Source organism: Lagenorhynchus albirostris, chromosome 11, assembly GCF_949774975.1.
Source record: "Lagenorhynchus albirostris chromosome 11, mLagAlb1.1, whole genome shotgun sequence".
Lineage (NCBI taxonomy): Eukaryota > Metazoa > Chordata > Mammalia > Artiodactyla > Delphinidae > Lagenorhynchus > Lagenorhynchus albirostris.
Genome location: NC_083105.1, coordinates 14750206 through 14777008, shown reverse-complemented (window position 1 = coordinate 14777008; position 26803 = coordinate 14750206). Strand labels below are relative to the sequence as shown.

At 44.7% G+C, this 26803-nt stretch overlaps 2 protein-coding genes across 2 annotated transcripts in view; one reads left to right on the top strand and one right to left on the bottom strand.

Annotated features, from left to right (window-relative positions):
* SYN3 (synapsin III) overlaps positions 1-26803 on the bottom strand; it is a 398733-nt gene that overhangs the window by 118092 nt on the left and 253838 nt on the right. The window lies entirely within an intron of this gene.
* Positions 26089-26434, top strand: LOC132528808 (large ribosomal subunit protein eL39). The gene has a single exon (XM_060164905.1). The coding sequence runs from the start codon at positions 26139-26141 to the stop codon at positions 26292-26294; it is 156 nt and encodes a 51-aa protein (XP_060020888.1). The 5' UTR covers positions 26089-26138; the 3' UTR covers positions 26295-26434.

The following is a 26803-nucleotide window of genomic DNA, read 5'->3' as shown; positions in this document are numbered from 1 at the left end:
AGTGAGTGGGGGCCCCTGGGCCCTGGGAGGTGGGCAAGGAGCTGAGCTACCAGCGCCTGTGAAGCAAGTGTGGGAGAGCAGGGCTGCAGAGCAAGCTTGCATGTATGAGAGGGAGGGGGCCCTGCCCTGCTGTAGGCTGGGGCTCTGGGGACAGTCTGGCCCTGCTCTGGCAGGTCAGAAGCCAGGCAGCTGACATCCCTTCTGTAATTACAAAAATACACATGTCTCATGCTTGTCAAGGGCTTTGTAATTCACACAGCCTGCGGGATGACTATGGAGTTGCCCATCTGATCCACGTGGTATCATGATCAACAGATGCCATTACCCCCATGCGAGGAGTTTCAGGGTGCCAATGGGATTTCTGATGAACATGCAGTAAGGGTGTGTACAGAGATGAGGGCACAATTAACTTCCCCTGTGGCTACAGGGGACGTTGAGCTGCATCTTGAAGAAAGATGTGCTTATCTGAGGGAGAAGGCAGAGAAGGACATTCCAGGCACAGGGAATAGAATATGCAAAGGGATGGGAGCCTGAGGAAGCACGGGGGATTCGGTGATAGTAACAGTAACTATTGCTAACATATTGAGAGCATACACGTGCCAGGCACTGTTCAGAGGGTATCACACGCTGAACTCAACAACACATTCCAGGAAATGCTATTGGGATCTCCATTTTACAGGTGAGAAAACAGGCACAGAAAGTTTAAGTGATTTCCTTATGGTCACAATGATTATAAGTGGTGGAGCCAGGACTGGAAGACACTCAAGACTGGCAGATAGTGTGATCAAGGTGTGAAGGGCTAGGCAGTTAGGGATGAACCACATGGCTAGAGAGGTGGAGTGCGGCCAGATGGTAAGGGCGTGAAGGTACCTGGATTCTATCCTGTGGGCAATGGGGACCCACTGATGGTCTAAGCTGGGGAGTGTGGCACAGGGCAGAGGGTGAACCGGAGAGAATGAGGTCTTTGATGGTGTGCTGCGGAGATGGCCAGACACTTTGTTCTTACATGTGGGCCAGACTGCTCTCCATCTGCATAATCATCACCCATCCTGGAGCTCAAGTTCATCATCAGGACATGGGCTGTACCATTTCACAAGCTTTTCCTGGGAGACAAAAGCTCCACATGGCCCTATAGCATGCCTGTGGCACCTCCTGCATCACATTCTGTGTGCCCAGTGCCTGCGTTTCAGCTCTTTCTATATTCCTTGGATTGCTAGACATTCTTTACTTTTGTATTCAACGCGCTAGCTAGGATTCCTTATTTCCCTAGGAAGACAGGCCAGTCTTAGAGGCCTTGAAAAGGTATTTCAGAAATCCTCAGTGGAAAGCTCTTCCACTAGGTATAACTCTAGACAAATGTCCTGCCTTGCTTTGTTCCTCATGTAAGTGTGGGCTGACCCTGCGAGGCAATCACAGTGGTAAATCAATTGACATGCCCTCGGGTCCCCAGCTGTGTGACCTTAGCCAGTTATTGTACCTTTCTGGGATGTACCCAAGAAATAGGAGGCTCTACTAGACAATACAGAACATATATATATATATATATATATATATATATATACACACACACTCCTCTCCAGCAAACAATGTTTGCTGTTTCCAGAACTTTACTTTTAAGTGTTTGATTTCATTCACTTGTTCAGCATATATCTGTATGGCCAGGCACTGTGCTAGGTGCCAGGGACATATTGGTACAAAACAGAGAGAGAGCCCTTGCTGTCATTCTGGCTGATTATTTACAGTAATTGATTCCATCTAACATCCATGTGCTGAGCACCTATGACCTGCCTGACCTCCTGGTAGAGCCTATGAGAGACACTGAGAAGGTTAAGATATGGCGCCTGCTGTAAAGGAGCTTTTTATTCAAATCTACCCCCTTAAGGAGAAACTTCAGCCAGCTGATGTGGACAGGAGGATTTCTTAAAATGTGCTCCTTTTACCCTTTGCCTGTAACTACAATCAGGTAAGTAGCCATGCCAGACCCTGTTTCTTTGTAGGATTGCTTCCAGGTCAATCCACCTCTGAGAAATGCCCCAGAGGCACTAGTTGTGAAACGGGCAAGGCTCAGTGTGCCCACAAGGTGGCGGCATTCTAGCACATTCCCAACTGCTGGGGTTATTGGGAAACAGTGCCTTCTGTTGGCAAGGAGGGAAGAGACCACTTCGTCTCTTATAGGGGCTGACAGTGGGTCTCATCTCCAGTGTTCTGTCAAGGTACTGACCTGGAAAGTCCTGAGGCCAGGGATGAGGGGAGAGGGCGATGATGCCGGACAAAGGAAAATGGTGCTAAATGTTGCCTTATCCAATCCAACAAACCTTTCTGGATGCCCTCCCTGAGTTCCCCTGACCCCAAGTCTGTGTCTGAAGATCTTCTTTGGGTCCCTCTACCTGAGCACCTGCCACATTGAATCTGCATCACTGATTTACCATTTCTTTCTCTTTCATACAGCTGCGACCATATCCATTTCCTCTTGGAACCCCTGGTGTCTACACAAAATGTGGCCCAGAGCGAGGATTAAAGTTCTTTGTTGAATGAATGAAGCTTATTCTAAGCAAGAACTTAAAACAGACTCTCACTTAAGTACCGTAAGCCTGGTGAGGGCATCTCAGGCCACTAATAGCCTTGTCTTCAAAGATGGAAATTGCAAGATGGGAGACCAAGAGATGCAGTCCAAGATACCCTAATGGGAGTCGTTGGAGGAATGACCAGGATCCACTTTACATCTACTTCTGCCCAAAAGATGTCAGCATCTCTTGTCCACATCAGCCAGAGAATCAAGGTGGAGAAGATGGAAAATCCAGATCTGGCTGAGTCTGGTGCCCACTGGAGAAAACTTTGGCCTTTAATCTGGGTTTTCACCTTGCATCCGTCCCTGATCGGGGAGGGGGCATGAATTTTGGTTCTGTAAGGGCGGATCCACCAGTTGGAACAAGCAGCTTCAACCTGCTTCCCTGTCTCCTTCCAGCCAGGCCTTTCCACCTCTGCGGCTGGAGCTCCAGCAAAGAGGAAAGCAGTCAGAGGCACTCTGAAGGGCCCAACCTCCTTGCATTCCAGCCCTGGCCAAAGCCAGCCCAGGAACAAGTGGAGAGCCTCTCTTGGAGGAAGTGATTCAGAAACCGCGATGGCCTGGCGGCCCGCCGTGACTCACAGCACATCAATGGGGGAATTGTCTGTGGAGGCTGAGAATACCAAAGCTCTTTTCTTTCCTTCCTTTCTCCTTTTTTTTTTCTTTTTTTCCCTCCCCTTGGCGGCATTGCGCAACACCAGAGCTGCCCAGAAACATGTGTTTCTCATCACTGGCTCCAATAGCACTGGGGAGAAAACAAGACTGAGAGGGAAGAGACCACAGGGGAACTGCAGCGGTTAAAGTGGGGTGGGGGGCTTCTCTTTCACTGCACCCGAGTCCTATTTCACCTTCCCCATCAACACCAGCATGCTCAAAGAGCATCTGGAATGGCAGAGAATAGAATTTTGGATCTGGGAGAAAACTTAGAGTCTGTCTCTTCTAATATCATTGTCTACAGGTGAGGAAACTGAGGCCCCGAGAAGAAAAGTGAGTGGCTTGCCAAATACCCTACAGCCACATTACATCTTGCGTCTTGCTGCAGCAACTGCACTTTCCTGTACCCAAATCAGGAAATGTCGTTTGACAAGGATGATTTTCTTTTTTTTTTCATGAATACTGAAAAATGAGAAGTCGTATGTAGTTTCATTATAAATCTATCAATTGTCCCTTGCCCTTTATCTACCAGTCTTGGGAAACTGGTCTGCACAAGGTCACTTGTGAGGTCATCTGCAAGTTCTACAGGCCTTTTTGCAGTCCTCATCTGACGGGCCAACTCTGTAGCATGTGACACTGGTGCCCACTGGCTTCTAGGTAGCAGCCCTTTGTTTTCCCTTCCTACCTCTGCAGCTTCCTCTTTTCAGCATCTTTTGCTTGTCCCCCCTCAACTGGCTCTCAAATGTCCAAGGTGCACAGAGCTCTGTCCTAGGCCCTCTTCTCTTTTCATTCATATCAATGTTCATGGTTTTAGCAACTACCAATTAGCTGATGACTCCCAGATCTTACCTACAGCCGGCTCATATTTTCTTAGCTACAGAGGTGTATAGGTAGCTGCATTCTCAGCACCTTCTTTGGATGCCCCAAACTGATCTCACCATTTTCCTCCAAAGCTCTTTGACTACTTTGATTTTATTGCCAAGCAACTATGGGACCAGGACAGTTAGTGTTTTGAAGCATGAGCTTTGGAATCTGATAAGCCTGGGCTTGACTCGCAGATATGCCTCTTAACTAGCTAAGGGGCCTTGGCCAAGCTGCTTAACCTTCCAATTTCCTCATCTGTAAAATGGGCATAATAAAAACACCTACTTCATAAGGCTGTCATTAAGAGGAAATGAGTTAATAGCATTAGCACAATGCCTGGCACATAGTAAATGCTAAAAGTGTTGAGCTGTTATTTTCATAATGCATCTCAGCATCCTTCCATTGAACCACACTGAATTCTAACCATTTCTTAAAGACAACTGGGCCTTTTACGATTCCAGGCCATTCTCCTGGTTTAGGATGCTCTTTATACTCTGCTCTGAGGCAAACTCTGACTCACCCTTCAGATGGAGTCCAACTGTCATTGCCTTAATAGGAAGTTAACAGCTCCTTCCTTTGTTCTTATAGAGTACTTCATTTCTACCACTGCCATAGCAATTATTACACTGAGTCCTAATTACCTACGTCTGGCCCCATCTCTCGCTGCTTCTCCCATAACACTACTCCAATGGCAGACAACTGCCCCGAATAGTCCTGTTCTTGCACATCGTGATGCCTTTCCATATGCTGCTCACTCCGCTTGGAAGGCCCTTCTTTTCAGGGTATGTCATCCTCTAAGAAGATACTTCCTCTGGAAAACTTTCCTGGAAGCCTGAGGCTGGGTTAGCTGTGCTTTCTTTGTGCCTCCATAGTGCCTTCAATGAATTTCCATGATACAACTCACTGTATTCCATTTTTAACGCCAAATTATCTGTCATCTTCATTACACTTTACTGTGTCTTACCCATAACAAATATTCATTGATTATGTGCTATGTACCAGGAACTGTGCTTGGTACTAAAACTGCATGAGTGGATGAATGAATTTTCTGTTTCAATGTCTATTCTCCCCCTAGACTGTGAGCTTCTTGGGGGTACACTGAAGATGCTGAATGAATGAATAAAATGAGAGGAGATGGGAACTGTCGAGGAAAAGATCCACCAATGGTTATGGGTTAGGCATTAGAGAATGGCTTGATCTTATAGTAAGTTCATCCCACCTACATTTAATGAGTGCCTACTATATAACATGCACCGTGCTAGGTAATGGAGCTATAACTGAACAAGATTCCTCACAGTCTAATGGGGAAGACAGACAAAGAAAACCAAACCACATGGGGTAGCTTGGTCACTGCCATGACGGTGTCTGCAGAGGGAGACTGACAGTAGGGCCAGCTTCCTGGGTGTTGGACCTTGGCAGTGACACAGAGCCTCACACTCAGAAGGGCCTCACTTGGTTTAATTCTCTTCTTGTTGCCATCTTGAAATTCTTAACAAGTTGAACTTTTGAACTTGTGTTTTGTAAGTGATGACTGATGGGACAGCGGAGCATATGTGTGAGGAAAGGAGATATGTGCAATATGTACACCCACTGCTGTCCCTTGCTGTCCCAAATGCAAACAGCCTCCCTGATGCCCCATGAGCACAGAATCCCAGTGGGCCTGTGATGTGTGGGAATTCAGTGGGACTCAAAGTGAGCACAGGTAAGTGTATTACATCTACAGCTAAGTAAGCAGTGAGTGCTGACAGCCCCGAGAGGCCATGCTTTCTGTTTGAACAAGAACTTGACTTGCTTCAAAGGCAGAAAGAAGGCAATGATGTTCTAAGAAAAACAAACAACCAAGAAACCCTCTTATATTCTTTCTCACTAGTCAACAACTTATGCTGAAAATGATGACACAGAGGAAAGGGAAAGATAAGGTAACCCGTAGTTCCTTCTTCTAGTCCTTTCTTACTCATCAGTAAGCCGAAAGTAGAGAATGCATGCATATCAAGAAGTGAAATAAAACAGCTGAGTTAGTTTTCAGCTGCATTTCCACTACTCTTGTGAGAAGGAAATACATATGCATGTATGAGCTATGAAATAAGAATTGTGTAATTTCATTGATTCTGCATATGAGTCAAAGTTGCATTTAAAGTTGGCATTATACAGGACTTTCCTGGTGGCACAGTGGTTAAGAATACGCCTGCCAATGCAGGGGACATGGGTTTGAGCCCTAGTCTGCGAAGATCCCACAGGTTGCAGAGCAACTAAACCTGTGCGCCACAACTACTGAGCCTGTGCTCTAGAGCCCGTGAGCTACAACTACTGAGCCCACATGCCACAACTACTGAAGCCCGTGCGCCTAGAGCCCGTGCTCCGCAACAAGAGAAGCCACCAAGATGAGAAGCCCACGCACTGCAATGAAGAGTAGCCCAGGCTCGCCGCCAACTAGAGAAAGCCCGTGCACAGCAACAAAGACCCAATACAGCCAAAAATAAAATAAATAAAATAAATACATTTATTAAAAAATAAAGTTCTTTAAAAAAATAAAGTTGGCATTATACAATATAAAAGTAAATGGTAAGATTCATTCTAATAAAATTGTGTTTATTTAATTTCTGTACTTAGAATGATATTAAGTAGCAAATAAAAAACACCATGACAAGTTGAGGAACAGATGGTAGAAGAAAGGAAAATGCTTTCTATTTTAGTACCTATAAGAGCACTCACTTTTTCCCTGCATTTCGAACAAGGGACCCTGCAAATTACGTAGCCGGCCCTCAATGTGAGAGAGGGAAGTGTTTGAATTTTAGACTTGAGTAGCAGAGATGAAAAGTATCTCAGTGGTCCCTTGGCCCAGCCTTCCCTGTTTACCACCTGCCATATTGCATGTGAAGAAGCTGAGAACTAGAGGGAGTCTCAAGGTCACCCAAGACACAAGTGGATAAGCCAAGACTGGAACCCAGGTTGCCTGACCCCATTCCTTCTTAGTCCAGACACATAATATGTGCTCTCCCTTCTGTTAAGAATCCCACTTTAGGGCTTGCAAAGAAGCTACTCCTTTGCAAGTTAAACCATCCAACGGGTACATGAGGGATGATATGCAAAGTGATATGGTTTCCATCCAAGGCCAGGGAGGCATGACCAGCACTAGGTTAAAAGTAATACATTGTATTCAGGGGAAAATCAAGTAGTCAGCTGTTTGGTCCTTATCTTTCTTGACTTAGCAGCAGTATTTAATCTCTTCCTCTTCCTTCAAACACTCGCTTCGCTCGCTCGGCCTCCTATGTTCCACCTCCCTTTGTCTCCATTGCAGGTTCCTCCCCACCTTCCTGACTTTGTAACATTCAAGGGCCCCGGGAGTCAGTTCTCCAATCTTTTCTCTTTTTCTGTCCATGCTCATTCCTGTAGTGATCTCATCTAGTCTAATGACCCTTAATAACCATCTACATGCTGATGACTCACCTATTTATATTTCTAGCCCTGACCTCTCCCTGAATTCCTTCTAACATATCCAACTGTCTACTCAACATCTCCACTCTGATGTCTGATAGGAATCACATGCTTAAAATCCAAACCTGAGCCCTTGAATATCCTCCCGACCCCAGCTGCTCCCTGCCTTGGTTAATGGCAGCTCAGTCCCTCCAGTCTCTCAGGTCAAAACCTTAGAGTTGTCCTGATTCCTTTTTCTCTTTCACGCTGCACATCCAATCCATGGGCAAATCCTAAAGGCTCTGCCTTCAAAATATATCAGAATCTGATCATTTTCCACCCCATCACTGCTTTGCCTTTGTCCACATCACTGTCATCACTCACCTGGATCCTTCTCATAACCTCTAAACTGGCCTCCCCATTTTGGCCCACATCTCTCTTTGAGCCAGAATGATTTCCTTAAACCGTAAGTCAGACCGTGTCGCCCCTTGGCTCAGAATCTCTCGATGGTTTCTCATCTTCCTCTGCAAAGCAGCACGCAAACCTTACAAGGACCACACAGCCTTATAGTGTCCAGTCCCGGGCCTCTTTGACCTCAGCTCTCACTTGTGCCCCATGCTTGCTTGCTCTGTTCCATCCACGTGGCCGCCTTGCTCTTCCTCCAAGTGTCCAGACACTCTCCCGCCCACCTTAGGGCCTGCTGTCCCCTTCCCAGAATGCTCTTTCCACAGAAATCTGCAAGGCTCGCTCCCTACAGGTTATTAAATGTCAGCTTCTCATGAGGCCTGCCTTGATCACCTTTTTGAAAACTTCCACCTGCTCCCATTCCCAAGCACGTTCTGTCCCCTTTCTCTGATTTTCATTCTCTATAACACTTATCACCATCTAACATGCCATATAGTTGATTTTACACTCTGTTGATTGTCCATTTTTCCCTATTAGAACGTAATTGCTTGTTTGTCTGTTTTTTGTGCATTTTATTTAAGTGTCTGAACTTGCCATGCTAAGGGTTGGGGCCTACACCACCTTATGGCCAACAATTTGCCAAGGTATACTGGACCACCTTCCACGCTCAGCCCAAGGAGCCTCTGTGACTTCATATTCCAGCCTCTATCTGGCAGCTCCTTTGCCTGTTACTCTGGCTTGAAAATCATGCCATCCCTCAAGGTCTAGTTTAACGGTGACTTCCTCTTGGATGCCTTCCCTGACTCTCACCTTCCATGACCTTTGATTGACCTTCACTCTATCAGAAAACTAAGCAAATACAAGACAGGTAAGACCCTTTCTGTGACTGCTCATGGAAATGAAAATGAATCCACACCAAAGTATACACTGGTGTATATTTGGAAGGCAATTTAGCAAATTAAAATGTGCATACCCTTTGACTCAGTAATCCACTACAAGGAACTTGTCCTACCAGAAAACCCAAGCAAGTGTACAAAGGTATGTGTGCCAAGACTTTGTAGTGCTTTTGTACTATCAGCAGGAGCTGGTTTAATAAACTTTTAATTCTACAGACTACTCCATGCTGATGGAAAAATGTGTCAAGATGTTAAGCAAAAACTAACTGTCAAATTGTTTGCAAAATATAATCTCACTGGTATTAAAGAAAAAAGTGATAGAAGGAAGGTAAGAAGAAAGGAAGGACAAAAGGAGAGAGGGAGGGAGGGAGGGAGGGAGGAAGGAAGGAAGGAAGGAAGGAGCTGTATGTTATACTGGAATTTTGGTTCTAAAGTATGAGAATAAGACAAAAAAGAATGCATATGGTAAAAATTACTCTTGAAAACCCCTAATACTACCCATAAAAGACAGTACAAAATTCCACCATTTCTCAATGTTTTCCTCCCATATTGGAACAGATTTCTGGCTTTTCCATGTAGCACTAGATAAAGTAATTACCATGCTGTACTTTGGGGCCCTACTGCATGAAAAATACTCTCTGTCGTAAAACACTAGCCTGCCCCTCAGCTGGTTATCAGTTCCTGCGGAAGCAGCAGGTCCACATCTCTCTTCTGGAGCCTCCTCTGGAGAATATGTTCATTGAGGAGAAAGGAGGGAGGAATTTCCTGCACTGTTCAAATTGGTTATCTCTATCCCTCCATTATGTCTGTCTTTTCTCCGAGCATATTAAATACGTGTTTGATGTGACTCTACTATGTATATGCACGTGCCACTTGCTTTTTACTTTATATTCCTTTCCAGTGCTTGAATTTTATGAGTGTATATTACTTTTATAATGAGTAATGCGATAAATGTTTGAAAAAAATCACCGCAAAGATGTAGAGATATAAAGTATACATCAAGATTCCTTTTTTTTTTTCTTTTTTTTTTGCGGTACGCGGGCCTCTCACCGTTGTGGCCTCTCCCGTTGCGGAGCACAGGCTCCGGACGCGCAGGCTCAGTGGCCACGGCTCACGGGCGCAGCCGCTCCGCGGCATGTGGGATCTTCCCGGACCGGGACACGAACCCGTGTCCCCTGCATCGGCAGGCGGACTCTCAACCACTGCGCCACCAGGGAAGCCCAACATCAAGATTCTTATGTTAATTTTTTTAAGTAACCAATTGTTTAGAAGTGTTAAAAAGAGACTGTGGAGGGGATTAAGGGGTACAAACTACTATGTATAAAATAAATAAGCTATAAGGATATATCGTACAGCACAGGGAATACAGTCAATACTTTATAATACCTATAAATGAAGAATAATCTATAAAAATTTTGAATCACTATGCTGCACACCTGAAACTAATATGGTAAATCAACTCTACCTCAATTACCAAAAAAGACACTGTGGAAGTTAAATTGTATTGTCTTTTCAACGAAAATGACAATAGGTGTTTTCTCTTCTCCCTCCCTCCCGCCCTCCTTCCCTTCCTCCCTCCCGCCCTCCTTCCCTTCCTCCCTCCTTCTTCCATTTCTGTGTGGTTACCTGTCGTTGTTGTTGTTGGAAGTTGCTAGCTTCAAGAAGGCAAAAAATGATGTAAAGGCACTGACCGGGAGCATGGACCAACCACACATAAGGCCCAGTACACAAAATGCTGTAGGTGAGTCTCTGTGGGGAGGAGGGTAGAGAAGAGGAAGAGAAGCACGGTTTGTCACTTCCCGTGTCCCTCTGCCTCCAGGACCTCGCTGTCTGCTCCATGAAAGGCCTCAGTGTTCAGATGCTGCTGCTGACCACCCCCACTGGATCTACAGTGGGTCCCAGCTCATGGTTCCCTATGTTTCTAGAAACCACATAATTGCAAGGACTCACTTTTGTACTTCCTACAATCCTGGAACACAGCAGGCCTTAAACGAAAATAGCTGGCTTTTATTGACCTCTTACTATTATATGTCAGACCTGGATTACCTGATATAACCTCACAATAATCCTATGAGGCAGGAGGTAAATCTATATTTTACAGATAAGGAAACAGAGTCATAGACAGGCGAAGTGATTTCCCCAGGCTTGTAGGTCTGGGATTTGCAATGAGGTTCTTAGAATCTAGGGGTAGTCCTTTTAACCTGCCTCTAAAAACTATGTGTCAAATAAATAAATAAATGATGAGTACATCAGACTTGCCCTTATGAAGATCCCACCAGAAGATATTTCTGTAATGAAATGGAGGTGGGAGTAGTTGTGTGTAAGAACTGAGTCATTCACACTTTCCAGCTTGTCATCCCTCATGAACTGGTAGGCCAGCTAAGGTTAGGGCCAAAAATCTTTGGGGAACACACAGACTGAATCGTGGGTCTGTTCCAGAATTCTCTTAACAGATTCACTTGGCCCCAACCTCCAAGTAAGTTTCATTCTACCCTCCCTGGTTCTGCAAACCATTAGTTTGGAGTCATAAATGCAAGGTATGTACAAAGAAGGCAGTAGGAAAAGAAGGTCCATGAGAAAACCACTTTTTCCACCTGCAAAAGTTGGAGTAATCACTAGAAAGATGGCAGAACTGTTAAAAGAATGATGATGGCGGGCACCTTGCTTTCTCGTATCCATTCTCCTCTTCTTCCATGGTTAAAGAACCACTACTTTGTAGTTGTACATATGGCTGCCCAGAGTCAAGGCTATACCTATCAGGCTCCTTTCAAATTAGATATGGCCATATGACTATGTTCTGGCAAGTGAGATTTAAGTGGAAGTTTCATATGATAGCTTCTGAGAAACTTCCTTAAGGGGGAGATGACACATATCTTTCCCCCCTCTTCTTCATCTTTCCTCCTTCCTGCTGGCTGAAATACAGATGTGATGGCAGGGACTAAAGCAGCTATCTTGGGCCATGAGGCATGTATATCAATATCTACCTTCTGAAGATAAGGAAACTAAGAATGGAATGAGGGCAATAAGCTAGAAGGAGCTTGAGTCCTTGAGGTTTTCATGGAGCAGAGCCATCATACTAGTCCTGCACTGCCTTCTTCAGGGCCTCAATGCAAAAGAAAATTAAACTTCCATCATATTTAAGGCATATTATTTTGAGTCTCTGTGACACCAATTAGTATACATCATCATGGTTTCTTTGAAGGAGTCTAGAATTGGTAGTAAGAAGACTTGTTTTATTTCTGCTTTTGCCTCTAACTTATTATATGATTCTAAGTTCTCTTATTCCTAATCTAGAAGTTAGAACAAAATATAGTTCCTTCACATACATTGGTTTTTATAGTAAACTATATTTAATAACAAAGAGAAAAGAAATTTGGGAAGTAGATGCCAAAAAAGTTGAGGGGATGTGCTTACACTGTTGTTCTTTGGCTTTGGATTACCAAAGGGAAGAGACTCCACTTTAATCAATTAATTTAAGTGCAAAGGAGAGTGTACAAAATCCAAAGGATAAAAATTCAAGCTACAGGAAGTCCAGAGATGAAGGTGGGCGCCAGAAAAGGTGGAAACAGGGATTCTCTATGACTCTTAACTCTACTACTCTGTATTTCATATTCAGTTTTTGTTGCTGTAGACTTTTCTCTAACACAAGGCGAGTTTCACAACTTAACAGCTTTAGCCATTTTAAAGGGATGACTCTCTTTTTTCATTCTATTGTCAGTACTCTCAGGGAAGAACTCTGATTGGTCCATCTTGGTTCAACTTCTCTCTCTGCAGAACAGTTAGTCATTGCCATGAAGCACATTGTGGAAGAGAACGGGTATGTGTGAATTTCATACCATGTGAAGATTGAATGTTATACAATGAGTATGTGTTGTTTTCATAATGAATGATGAGATAAATGTTTGAAGTAAAGAGATAAGTGTAGGGAGTGGGGAGTAGGAGGGCATAAGGATGTGGACACACTTTCTAAAAAGGTGAGGCTGGACAGCACATCCCTTAGGTGACCACTGCAGATGTTCAAGAATGGTGAGAACGATTCTATTGGCAATGGAGCAAAGTGTGGTGGACAGGGTGGAAGTCAGGAAACCTGCTTTCTAGCCCTGGCAACATAAAGCTATTTGGTACATGTCTTTCTGCAGTGAGTTATAGTTTCCACATCTGTAAAGTAATGATGTTAAATTAATTTCAATTTGCTCTGTTGTTTTCAAAGTTTTTTAGTTTATATTAGTGTTTTAGTTTCTTGGGGTATTGGTGAGGGTGTTGAGGATCCCCACTAGATCTTCTTTTCATTCCCTACAAAACACACATACCCGCACCCATACACACACTGACACACACTGAGACACACACACACACACACACACACATGGTGGATCCTGAATCATGTTTGTCCTTCAGAGTTCTCTGGGTTAGATGATCTCAAGTGTCCCTTATAAATTCCAAATGTCCATGGGTCTATACAAATTGGGAACTGTCTGGGGCTTTGAGCCTTAAATTCTAGAGAACAGCAGCTGATACAGAGAAAGGTAATAATTATGAAGGTCCAAACAAATGTCTAGGAATTTCTATTCTCCTTTGCTCTTACTATCCCACCTGCCATAGCCAGTGGTAGGATTTGTTCTTTCACTAGTGGTAGAAGACAAAGTACAATCAGTAGCCCCCTGAGGAGGTGTACTTATGAAAAAAGATGTATACTAGCCCTATTTATACACAACATCTTGCCCATTTATGTGCACATATATCTCAATCTTTAAACATGTGTACATTAAGATGTATGGTATCTTTTGGTCTGGGGCTATTTTCTTAATCAACAGTTACTAAAGTAGAGAAACTCTGATGTGTGGGATTGGAGAGAAATTTTGATTGTCTTAAAGAAAGCTGGGAATGGCTGTCCCCTGGGTTAAGTTTCTGGTCAGGAGTCTCCTCCCAGTGGGCAGGTGAGTGTCTCCTGTTTGTCTGTTGCTTGGGGCAGGGACGGCCCCGCCATGCTTGCTGTTCCCTCTGATCCCTCTACAGGACAGACTCCCCTCTCCCTTGTGAGAAGACAGATTCTCCCAAGCACGAAGCCGCGCTGTCTGGAACTGGCACCTTCCCTGTGGGAACTCAGAGTCACTCTCAACAGCCCTTTCTTGCTCTCTGCAGCCTGAGAACTGGGGAGGAGGTCAGCTGAGCGGTTCTCACGTTGAGAAACTGGGTGGGGCCTGGGGAACCCTTCGGCCTTGGTCAAGCAGCTAGACCTAGGTCCCTCACTGGGAATTCTATATAATGCAGAGATGGCCAGAGAAAGAGAGCTTTGTGGATACAGTCCCCTCCCATCAGGCCGTAGATGAGTTGGCCGCTGACACTGATGTGGGCTGAGAAACGTGGCTGGCTGTGGTGTGTAAGCGGGGCAAAATGGATCTCCATGAGGAGTCTGATGTGGGTCCCCTTCTGGGTAATGTACTAAAACAAAACAAAAACCTTAGCTTTTGTTTGTAGAGTAGGTTTAGCAAAACAAACAAAGTTTCTTGGGATTGAGGGTGGGTGGGATGTTATTTGGCAAAGGGGGGGGTCATGCCTTGGAGACGGGGCTTCTCAGTGGATAGTTAGTTAGTTGGGGAGAGAGAAGAGGGGAGATAGCCATGCAAAGGATGCTGTTTCAGAAATGGACAGGGAGAAGCCAGGTGGCTTCTCCTCCAAAATTGTCCCTTCCTCTTGAATGGGACCCAGCAGCAGAATCAAGAATTGCCCACCCAACATGGCTGAACAGGACCCTCACCACCACGGATGGACCTTGATGCAAAGCACTGGCTTCACATGGATGAAATGACCAAGTCTGTCTTCCATGTTCCAGGCACAATACACGAAGAGATTTCCCGACATCAAGGAGCTCTCTGTGTTTTAGGGAAGACAGATCAGCCAGCAGGTGAACAGGACCCAGTGCCATGACAGAGGAGTGCTATGGGGCACCCAGCAGGGGACCCTCACCAGGACCTGAGGAACCAGAGAGGCTTCCTGGAGGAAGCGATGTTCAAGCTGAGAATTCAAGGGTGAGTTGGGGCATGTGTGTGGGGCGTGTTCAAGACAGAAGGTATTGCACACGCAAAAGACTAGGGGTGAGAGAAAGATGGTGAGCTCCCGGAATTCAACACGGCTGAAGATTTTACTGCATGTAGGTTGAGGAGAGATGAAATGATGCCGGAGAAGTGAGCCTGGGCCTGCTCATGCAGGACGCTGCTGAGGAGTCTGAACTTGATCCTGGGCACAAAGGGGTCCCCTGGTAAGTACTGAGCGCAAGAGCAGCATGATTAGACGTGAGCTTTGGAAGCCTCACTGCGGCTCCTCTGTGGACACCGAATCTGCAGGGGATAAGACTAAAGGCTGGGAGGCCACTGCTGAAACCCAGGCAAGAGTTGATGAAAACGGGAGCTTAGGCAGCGGCAGTGGAAGATGGTCACCGGATGAGGGCGACTGGATGTGGGCGGTGAGGGGGAAGGAGAAGGGAGAGGCAAAGGTGATGCCAGGTTTACAGCTTAGCAGAGACTGAGGTTTTCCAAGCTGAGAACTCTTAGATCTTTGACGAAGCCAATTCTGCAGCCCACCTGTCCCTGAGGGAAGTTCTGGAGTGGGGGTAAGGGGTGGGGGGACAGGGTGTTCCAATAAAGAGAGTGGCCCTGATGGAAAGACTAGACCATGGTTTGCAAATTTATTGTCTGTCTTTTCCACTAGAATGTTCATGCTATGAGGGTAGAGACTTTTGGTGTTATTTTCTATTGTGCCCCAGTTGCTAGAATAATGCCTGGCACACAGGAGACTCGCAAAAAAATATTTGTTGAGTGGAAAAATGACGGAGGCTAGAGACACAGGATCAGGGGATTTGCCACTATAATCAGTGGGATGGAATGACTGGACCTTTTTGAGATGTCACAGAAGTGTCTCTGGTTTCATCATTTTCTTTTATCACAGGGTGACCAGGATGGCAGAAATGACCAGGATGGGGAGAAGAAGGATGATGGCATATGTAGGCACATGTGAATATACAAAGTACACACCTAGATCATAGATAAGCAAATACATACCCAGTGATAACTTCATTACAGTGGTTTCATTGTCATCCTCAGCATCATTATCATTACAAGTCTGAGACCTTAACATGCACCAGGAACCAAACTCACAGGCGCTTTATATACATCATCCCACTTAATTGTCACCACGACCTTATGGAGTAGATCCTGTTGTGACTCTGACTCTGAGGTCACCTTCCCCCTCTTCCAGGGTCTCATCTCAGGTAAGGAACAAAAGTATGGTTGAAACACAGACTACGGGCTGAGAGAAAAGTGTCCCAGGAGGCCTCTTGGTTTGTCAGAGTCCGAATGGGCTGAGAACTCCCCCGATCCTGATCTGGCTGGGCCCTCAGAGGGAAGCAGTGTCGTGTTGGTTTGTTTCTTTGTCACCCACCCCCAGGCCTTGTCAAAGAGTTCCCAGACCTGACACAACACCTAACAGAACACTGTCTCCTGCAGAGTCTCTTTCCAAAACCATCCCCAACTCAGTGCTCTGCTGGGGAGAGCCAGGAGCAGATGCCTGTGGTGTCCCCTGCAGGGATCACAGGGTAGACACTTGGGGCTGTTGTCCATCTGCCTCAGATATGGCAGCTTAGGCTGGGGTGATTTGGGGATCAGGCAATGGCTGGTGTCCTGTGTACTGGGTTGACACTGGAGGTGCTATGAGCAGCGTGTTCCATGCAATTCTGTACCCAGCCCCAAAGCATTGAATCTCTTCCCTTGCACCTGAGGGCAACCTCTGCAGAGATGAGTCACTGCTTTGGGGGAAGGAGGTTACTATGGAACCTTAAACTGAAGGCACCGCATTTATGAGTATTAAGCTAAAAGTCAGCTAAGCTAAGTGCAGGCTGACGGATTTAATTGCCTGCTTGTGTTCTGTTTGTTCTTACTGCAGACTTGGTGAAAACCTCCCTGAGCTAGTGGTGAGGGGGGAGGTGAGGCCACAGACGGACCCACTGAGGGGGCCAGATTGCTACCTCTGCCCTGGGAGGCCCATCAGCCGTTAGAAGCTGAATCAGTGCTCAGGTGTTGCTGTTCCACGAGGACCACAGGTGGCTTGTCCAGCAAGAACTAATATTTGTCCCCAAGACAAATTGTTCAGCTCTTATTCAGACTGCTATTAACAATCCCTATCGAGTGGTCCAGGACACTGAGGAAGGGATAGTGGAGTAAAAAGGCAAAGAAAAAGGCAAAGTCCCACTGGGATCAACACCGAGCAGGTATCTTAGATGATACCAGCCCAAGATCTCCCCTGAGGACCCTCTCCAACCACTGCCCCAGTTGCACATGTATCAAAAGCAATGTTGAACGCCCTTCATTAAGTCTTCCACCTTCACAGCACAGTGTATTGGCTTGGAGAGAAGTTTCGGGTGATGTCCACAAGGCTTGCCCATCGAGGTGTGTCACAGGGAATGGAAGCCAGTCATTTCTACCTGGGAAGGGCTTGGGTATTTAGAAGGATCTGGGTAGAGGCAATAGGTCCCAGACAGCCTGGCACTGGCAAGATTTATCTGGGCATTTGTCAGGGAAATGCCTGCTGGTTCCAGGGAGTTTCCCTACCTGTGAAGCCCGGAGATGCATGGAAGGGGCCCAGGGCCAACCCAAAGTCTCATTCTAGCCTCCTTGTTCAAGCACATGCCAATCACAATAGTGTTCATCCTTGAACACCACCCTCGTGCCAGGCCTAGTGCTACATGATCTCATTCCATCCTTCCAACAGCAAACACAGTTGGGGATTTTTCTCCCCCTTTACACAGATGAGAAAACTAATTTCAGAGGCTAAGTGACACAGTGCATGACAGAACCACGATGATTCAAACTCCAGCCAGTCTGGTTTCAAAGCCCCAATTCTCTTCAATTCAGTTAAACAAATACCTATTGGACATATACCTTGTGGCAAAGGGAATTCAGAGACAAATAGCACAGTCACAGTCCTCAAAGAGCTTACTGTCTAACAGACTTTTACTAGAAATTTCGACACATCCCTGAAAATGCTATAGCAGAGATGCAAGCACACAGGACTTGGGGATGTCGGGAGGGATTCACTCTTTCTGGGTAATCAGGGATGCTTTCTTCAGAAGCAGAGATCCTTGAACTGACTTTTAAACTTTTAGGTAGGAGTGTTCCAGGGGAGGAAGAACCTTCCATGCATTGGTATGTAAAACTACATTCTAGGATGTTTCCTGAACGATTGTTCACAGAAGACTTGGGGGCTCATTGGTAGGAGAATGGCTGAATAAACTGTTGTCCATCCACACCAAGAAATATCTTGAAATGATTAAAAGGTATGAATTAGAGTCGTATAAAGATGACATAAGATTTGTTGAGTGAAAAGCAAGTTGCAGAAAAGTGTTTTGCATGTATGTATGTATACACACACACACACACACACACACACACACACACACACACATCCATACATGCTGATGTGAACTCAGAGAAAGGGATTCCTTGTGAAAGATGCAGCATGGACAAAGTCAAGGAGATGGAAACCACTGTTTGGGGAGCTACCAAGAGCTTAGTTCTGCTGGAGTATCACAAGGAAGGTGAACCCTCAGAGGGAAGCAGGAGATTCCCAGGGGTTGAAAAGCAGGTTTGGTTGGAGTTTGGAGTGAGAGTTTGGTATGGCGATTGGATAGGCATCTCTGGGCAGGGGGCCTGAGCCGGGGAGACTCAAGCCTGGGTTCCAATAGGGATTTGGTGTTGTAACGGTCACAGCCACAAAGAGGGTGTTGGGACTGAATTTGGATCTAGAATGGAGACAGAGGTGGTGAAGGAGGAGAAATGCTGGGAGAGTCCGGACATCTGTGGCCTAGATCAGTCAAGCATGAGCTCACCGGGGGCTCTTAGAGTCCCTTCCCCTCTCTAGACCTTTCCCATCTACTCCCAACTCTCTCCAAGTGTGGGGTACCAGATCCCACATGATGTCCTAGTCTCTCCAAGTGTGGGGTACCAGATCCCACATGATGTCCTAGTCTCTCCAAGTGTGGGGTACCAGATCCCACATGATGTCCTAGTCACACCCAGGCAAGATCCTTTAGCAATCAGCCCAGGCAAGACAATGAGCTCCGACCACCTCTCCTTCCCCACCGCTCCACTGAAAATGCTCTTACTGAGAGTATCAGTGTCACCAAGAGACCTTCTCCTTCTTCTTACTTCTTCCCTCAAAAGTGTTTGATTCAGGGCATCCCTTGGACACTCTCCTGGTTCTTCTTCTCACTTGCAGGCTGCTCATCTTTGCTGACTTCCCTTTCTTTAGCTGAAATCTTAAAGCTGCCTACTCTAGATGTGATTCTGAGTCCTCTGCCTAGGGGATCCCACCTGGTCTTTTGGGAGGAGGACCTAATAATATTTCTTCTTTATTCCTCTGTTTCGATGAGGAGAATAATTTCTAGAATATCCTGAGCCTTTTGACATACTCCTTACTTTCTCTGTCCTATTGAGATGGAGTGTGCTACTTACTTGATGCGTTTGGGAGGCGGACTAAGCCTCCACTGTAGTTTTCTTGGTGCTACTGCTCTACAAAATTATCTTGTTTATGTGTCTACATCTTTCTTTTCTGTTTCACCCACTAGAATATAAGCTACATGAGGGCAGGGGCCTAGTCTGTCTTGTTTATCACTATATCCCCAGTACCTCAATACCTACACATAACAGGGGTTCAGTAAATATTTTGTTATTGAATGAATGAATTCATGATCCTTGATCCCTATGTCTAAAAGGTCCTTCTTTCCCCAAGGAGATGTTAGGATTACTTACTTTTAAACTATGGTTCCCTGTGGTTTCTCATGTAAATCTCTCTTCTTAGTCAAGTCCTCATGTATTTTTCCTGATTGCGGCTTAAGCTCAAAAGTAACCTTCTCTGTGCATTCTTCTTTAATTTTTTAAGGAAAAATTATTCACTCCCTTCTGACCACTTTGCCTCTGCATTAATTCTTACAATTATTTAATTCTACATGATAGTAGAGTTTGTTGCTTCTTTGTCTCCGCCATCAGATTGTAATCTCCCTGAGGACAGAGAGGTCATGCCCTACTTTTCTCTGTATTCCCCCAGCACCTAGCTCAGCATGCCTTACACTTCAGTGTACTTTGTTGAACAGGATGGAATCTGGCTGACGGTACTCTCATAACATTGCTTGCACAGACTGGCCAACTGGTTTACCTGCTTTGCCCAACAAAGCCTTCTTAGGTCTAGGTTCACTCCCTGTTCCAGAAGGCAATCCTCTCTACTCAACTTGCCAGATAGGTTTCATCCTTTTGGATTCCGATTTTCCTACCTGTTCAGAGTCGTAAATTTCAAGGCCAAGCTACAAGTCTAATGCCATTCATTATTTTCTCTCTCATGCTCATGGCATATTTCAAAATTAACATCTAAAGTCAAGAATAAAAGGATTACCAAACTTATTTTTTTCTTCTCTCTTGCGGTTTCTTCCATATGGCCAGGCTATCACTAATGTCAAATATCCCAGTTCTGGAAATGTAGACTGGGCAAAGTTACTCCTTCCATTTTCAGAAGAAAGTTGTGAAGTTCAGCAAAGTATTGTTCCTTCTCTTCTCCACACATCTTCACTTGTTAAATTCCATGTATCGTTTAGGGCTCAGCATAGTGTAATCCTCTCCATGTTTCACTTATCACTTTTGTCATAATAATCTTAGTTATTGAGCACCTACTATGTGCCTCGCTGTGCCCTAAATGACTTTACCCACACAACCTCTAATATTCTCAACAACCATGGACATACATATTATCCCATTTACCATATGAGAAAACCAACACTCAGAGAGGCAGAGGTACTCAACCACAGATACCCAGCTAGTATGTGACCAGGCAAGACTGGAATCCAGCTCCACCTGACTGGAAAGACTGTGTTTTCTCCACTGTATTAAGGTGTCACAGCTGCTGACTCAATCCACCATTCTCAGTGGCACAAGACTTTATTCAACAAATATTTATTAAATACCTCCTAAGTGCCAGGAACTATTCTAAGCACTCAGGATACATTCGTGGGTATAGCAAACAAAAGCTCCTGCCTGCATGGAGGTTATATTCTAGTGGAGGGAGATACACAAAAATGATAAAAAGAATAAAAAACCTATGAAGTACTAGAAAGTAATAAGTGGTATGGATAAAACCAGCAGGATGAGGGGGTAGAGAGTCCTGAGGGCATGAGTGGTAAATGCAGTTTCAAATACGGTTGCTGAGAGCCACATTTAGACAATGATGTTTGAGCTAAGACTTGAAAGAGGTAGGAGAGTCACATAGCATTGGGGAGACAGTCTGGGGAACATTCTAGGGAAAGAACATCTCGAGTAGGCAGATGGTGGAAAGGCTCTGAGGTGGGAGCTCGCCTGGCAAGATCAAGGAATGGCCAAAAGGCTAATGTAGCTTGGTGGAGTAAGGGGTCAGATGGTATAGGAGATGACATCACAGAGGTAACAGGGGTTGAGATGGTGTATGGCAGTGGTTCTCAACAAGGGGTGATTTTACCCCAGGGGATATTTGTCAATGTCTGGAGACATTTTTGTTCGTCACAACTTTGGGAGGCGGTGCTACTGGCATCTAGTGAATAAAGGCCAAGGATGCTGCTAAACATCCTGCAATGCATAGGACAGCCCCCTGACAAAAGAGAATTATCCGGCTCCAAATATCAATAATGTTGAGAGTGAGAAATTCTGTTGTGAATTTGACTTTTGCTTTTGCAAAAGGACTCTGGCTTTTGCTGTGAATAACATGGTGCACCTTTGGGGATCCTGAACGGAGGAGTGACATGGCCTGATTTATATTTTGAAAGGAGCCTCTGGCTGCTGTTTTGACAATAAATAGAATGTGGGGAAGGGGCAAGGGAGGAAGCAGAGAGGCCAGCCTGGAGGTTACTGCCCGAACCCAGGAGTGAGATATCTGTAGGATGGAAGGTCCTGGAATCCAGGTAGGGAGAAAAGTAGCACTGCTGAGCACCTAGAGGGTGCCAGACTTCCACACTCATTTTCTTTTTAGACTGCATCTAATCTTTACTAGCCCCAGCACTTAGATTGGAGTTTAGTTACTTAAGTAGTTTGATAACCCTGAATGCAAACAAGGCTCTGAATAGAAAGAAGAGTGTTTTTATTTCATACTTTCTGGTCATTCAGTGTTTTTCTGGATGATGCTATTTCTACACCAATAGAGCAGATGCCTGGGCATATGTCCTTCTAGAGGCACATGAAGAAACCTCTTAGGGGTGTCCAGGTGGAGTTCTGCTATAGTCTTCTTATGTCATCATTCAGTAAATATGCCCTTGAGAAGCACCTTGATGAGGATGTCTGTTACATATTCTGTTAAGAATAGACTCTTGCACTGGGCACCTGAAGCCAGGGTGTTGTCATTTTTACTGGCAGAGCCAAGCCCTTGAAAATGTCTATATTAGGGTCTTTCCTCCAAAGACTGGAAGGTCATCTATCCAAGAGCCAACGAGTAGACATGAGGGGGGATTGCAGGAGAGCAAGAAGCTGAGCCAATAAAATCCCAGAATGGTGACTTGTAGCAAGTAGTGATGAAAAGTGAACCTGCTTCGGTCGTGCCAATGGAGTAATTCACGGCCACATCAATACTGTGGTCCTACTCTGCCTCTGTTGGGGAGAGGACGAGTGTAGTAGATGCTGTTGGTGCACCTTTCCTCCATTTCTACTGCCATCCACATTCCAGGGTAGGTGACCGGACTGACCAAGCCCTTCCTTCTTGGAAACCTCTCCTCTCAAGGTTTCCATGGCCATACATTTTATCCCATCAACCCTTACTTATACCGTTTCTTCTGCCTAGAATGCCTGTATTAATTTCCTAGGGTCACCATGACAGATTGGATGACTTAAAAGAGCAGAAATTCATTGTCTCACAGTTCTGGAGGCTAGAATTCTGAAATCAAAGATTGTCAGGGTCACACTCCCTCTGAAACTTGCAGGGGAATCCTTCTTGGCTCCTTCCTAGCTTCTGATGGTTTGTCAGCAATCTTGGGTGTTCCTGGGCTTGCAGCTGCATCACCCCAATCTCTGCCTTGGTCATCATACAGCAATCTTCCCATGTCTCTGTTTTCACAGGGCCATCTTCTTATGATACCAGTTATATTGGATGTGGAGTCCACCCTACTCCAGTAGGACCTCATCCTAACTTAAGTAACTAATCTGCAACAAAATTATTTCCAAATAAGTTCACATTCTAAAGTACTGGGGGTTAGGACTTCAACATATCTTTTTTAGGAGGAACAATTCAACCCCTAATAATGCCCTTCTCCGCTTTTTCCTCATGGCTGGAAGTACATGAGCAAGATAAGATAGCATTGCAGACTGGGGAAATTCTTAGGCTCTCTGAATAGATGGGCCTTCACTGAATAGATGGATGCAGATTCTTACAATTGCTATTTTGTTTCATTAGTGGTCTTGGAAGCTATTATTAACTCCTAAGGGGGAACAACCCCTACCCCACCCCACGTGATCCTAATGCCACATAGTGATATGAGGGTAGATTCCTTGACAACGGTGGTCAGATTGCTACCCGTCGCTGGGCACAGTAATTGACCCAGTGGTGGGCACATGACCCAGGAAGGGACAATCAGAGTCCTTCTTGTGAAATTTTGTAATATGGTGTCACGGGGAAGAGTCTCCCTTTCTTTTGAACACAATCACACCTGGCAGAGGACGTTTTGTCTTCCACATAAAGACTGATGCAAGGACAAGCAGGGAAGAGAGAGGAGAGAGTAACAGCACCCTGAGGACATAATTTCAGACCCTAAATCCAGCTGTGACCGAAGCCATTGCCCTTGGGTCTCTGAGATACAGGACCCAATGAATTTCCTCTTTCTCTTAACCACTTCTGTTACTTTCAATGGAAAGAGTTTATTAATTCAGCTGCCTTTCACTATCATCAACTTTTTTCAGAAAGAGCAACCACATCATCATCAAACATTGCCATTAAGACTAACTAATGCCCTTGACATCTTTTTTTTTTTTTTTTGGAAAGGTTATTTATTTAACACACATTGCTATGCATTCATGAAAAAGGGTTCATTATGCAGTAGGGAAAGCTCTAAATTAGGAGTCAGGAAATCCGGGTTCAAATTTCCAGCTTTTCTAATTACTAGCTCCTGGGCTATGAACAAGTTACTTGGTTTCTCTGAGCTTTAATTTCTCTGTGTAAAAGGCACACTCATTCCTGCCCTACCTACTTCTGAAGACGATAAGGAGGATGGAATGAGATAAAGCAGGAGTTGGCAGACTATGGCCTGAAGGCTAACTCCAGCCCACTGAAGGTTTCTGTAAATACAGTTTCACCGGGACACAGTCACGCCCTTCATTTACATATTGTCCACAGCTGCTTTCTCATCAGAGTTGAGTAGTTGTTACAGAGACTTTATGGTTCAAAAGCAGAAAACTAACATTTTCAGGGGCATTTTCCTATTCTACCTGGTCCTTTCCAGAAGAAATTTGCCAATCCCTGTTCTCAACAAGGCATGGTTTGTATTGACAGAAGGGTTTTCTCATGTACCTCCTATTTCCCACCTGGAAACTTCCTTGATGGAGTGTTTCTAAAGTGATAACATTCAGTACGGGCAAGATGTGATGGATGATGAAAATGGGAACAAAATTTCTGGAGGGCAACTTGATAACTCTTTTAAAGCCTTAAAAATATATACACTACCAAAAGTAAGGTAGTTAGCTAGTGGGAAGCAGCCGCATAGCACAGGGAGATCAGCTCGGTGCTTTGTGACCGCCTGGAGGGGTGGGATAGGGAGGGTGGGAGGGAGGGAGACGCAAGCGGGAAGAGATATGGGAATATATGTATATATATAACTGATTCATTTTGTTGTGAAGATGAAACTAACATACCATTGTAATGCAATTATACTCCAATAAAGATGTTAAAAAAAATCCAGTACTCCCTTCTTATCCACTGGTTTGCAGTCCTTGTGCTCAAGTAACCCTTATTTTACTTAATAATGGTCCCAAAGCACAAGAGTAGTGATGCTGGCAATTTGGATATGCCAAAGAGAATCTGTAGGATTTCCCTGGTGGTGCAGTGGTTGAGAATCTACCTGCCAATGCAGGGGAGATGGGTTCGACCCCTGGTCCAGGAAGAACCCACATGCCATGGAGCAACTAAGCCCGTGCACCACAAGTACTGAGCCTGCACTCTAGAGCCCACGCACCACAACTACTGAAGCCTGTGTGCCTAGAGCCCATGCTCCGCAACAAGAGAAGCCACCGCAATAAGAAGCATGCGCACCAAAGAGTAGCCCCCACTCGCCGCAACTAGAGAAAGCCTGCACCCAGCAACGAAGGCTCAACGTAGCCAAAATAAATTTATATATATATATATATATATATATATATATATATATATATATAAAGAGAATCTGTAAAGTGCTTGCTTTCAGAGAAAAGGTGAAAGTTCTTGAGGTAATAAGGAAAGAAAAAAATTGTATGCTGAGGTTGCTAAGATCCATGGTAAGAAAGACTCTTCTATTCATAAAATTGTGAAGAGGGAATGAGAAATTTGTGCTAGTTTTGCTGTTGCATCCCAAACTGCAGAAGTTACAGCCACAGTGTGTGATAAGTGCTTAGTTAAGATGGAAAAGGCATTAAATTTGTACAATAAGATGTTTTGAGGAAGCAAGAGAGACCACATTCATATAACTTCTACTACAGTATATTGTTATAACTGTTCTACTTTATTATCGGTTATTGTTGTTAATCTCTCACTGTGCCTACTTTATAAATTAAACATTATCATAGGTATGTATCATAGTGTGTATATATATATATATGTGTGGTTTGGTACTATCTGCCGTTTCAGGCATCTACTAGGGGTCCTGGAACGTATCCCCCATGGATAGCGGGGGACTACCATCCCCCATGGATAACGGGGGACTACCATCCCCCTTGACTTTTTTTTAAAGAAGTTGTCTTAAGAAATACCAGAGTTGAGCTACATCTACAAAGTTAAGAAATGATGGTGGAATAATTACCTAAATCATGCATTATATTTTCCATTCAAAATCTTTTCAAAGAATCGTTACTACTATGAAAATGGTCCTGTTATGATATAGTGAAAAACAGCATCATAAAGAAATGTTATATATAGTGTGATCCCAATTTTATAAAGCAAAGCTAGCAGGAAGCACCCTCAAATTTAATGGTGATTTTTTTTCTGGGTAGTGGAGTCACAGAGGCTTTTATATTGTTGGTTTCATTTTTCTGTTTCAAAAATTATTTTTCGCTCTTTTCTCTTGTCCTCCATTCTATCTGCGGCTGGATTTGATCATCGCCATGTCTTCTCACAAGACTTTCAGGATCAAGCGATTTCTGGCCAAGAAACAAAAGCAGAATCGTCCCATTCCCCAATGGATTCGAATGAAAACTGGTAATAAAATCAGGTACAACTCTAAGAGAAGACATTGGAGAAGAACCAAGCTGGGTCTATAATGAGCCTCACATATGAATTCACACACATTATCAGAACATCACTAGTGTCTGGAACAGCTGCCTGTGTTTGATGCTCTCTCCGCTTGAGCTTTCCTCATCACTGCTCACTGTGTAGCTCTGTAATAAACATGTGAACCTTTTGTTGGAAAAAAAAAAATTATTTTTCTTCTCCAAAAAAATAATTTAGTGTATGGTTACCAGTTATTAATTCAAGTTGGATAAGCTTGAGAGAGAGCTGCTGATTAGACCTGTTCCCTTATCACACTACCTAGAAAAAGGGTGATCCCCTGAACAGGGCCAGGCAGGCCATGCACTTGGGTGGGTGGGGCTCAGTCGGCACTAGGGTGAGAGGCAGAGCTCTCTAGAGTAGCAGCTGCTACTCAGCTCCTGCTAGCCACTGCCATGTGGGGATGTGATCCAGACCCAGTGTTGTGGATCTCCTTTTTTTCAAGAAAAGCCAGAAATCTGGATTGTGATGGGAATTTACCAAAGATTAAACTCTGTGCGGG

What these genes read in the sequence shown, in the direction of transcription:
- LOC132528808 (XM_060164905.1), top strand. Translation starts at nt 26,139, where the DNA reads ATGTCTTCTCACAAGACTTTCAGGATCAAGCGATTTCTGGCCAAGAAA.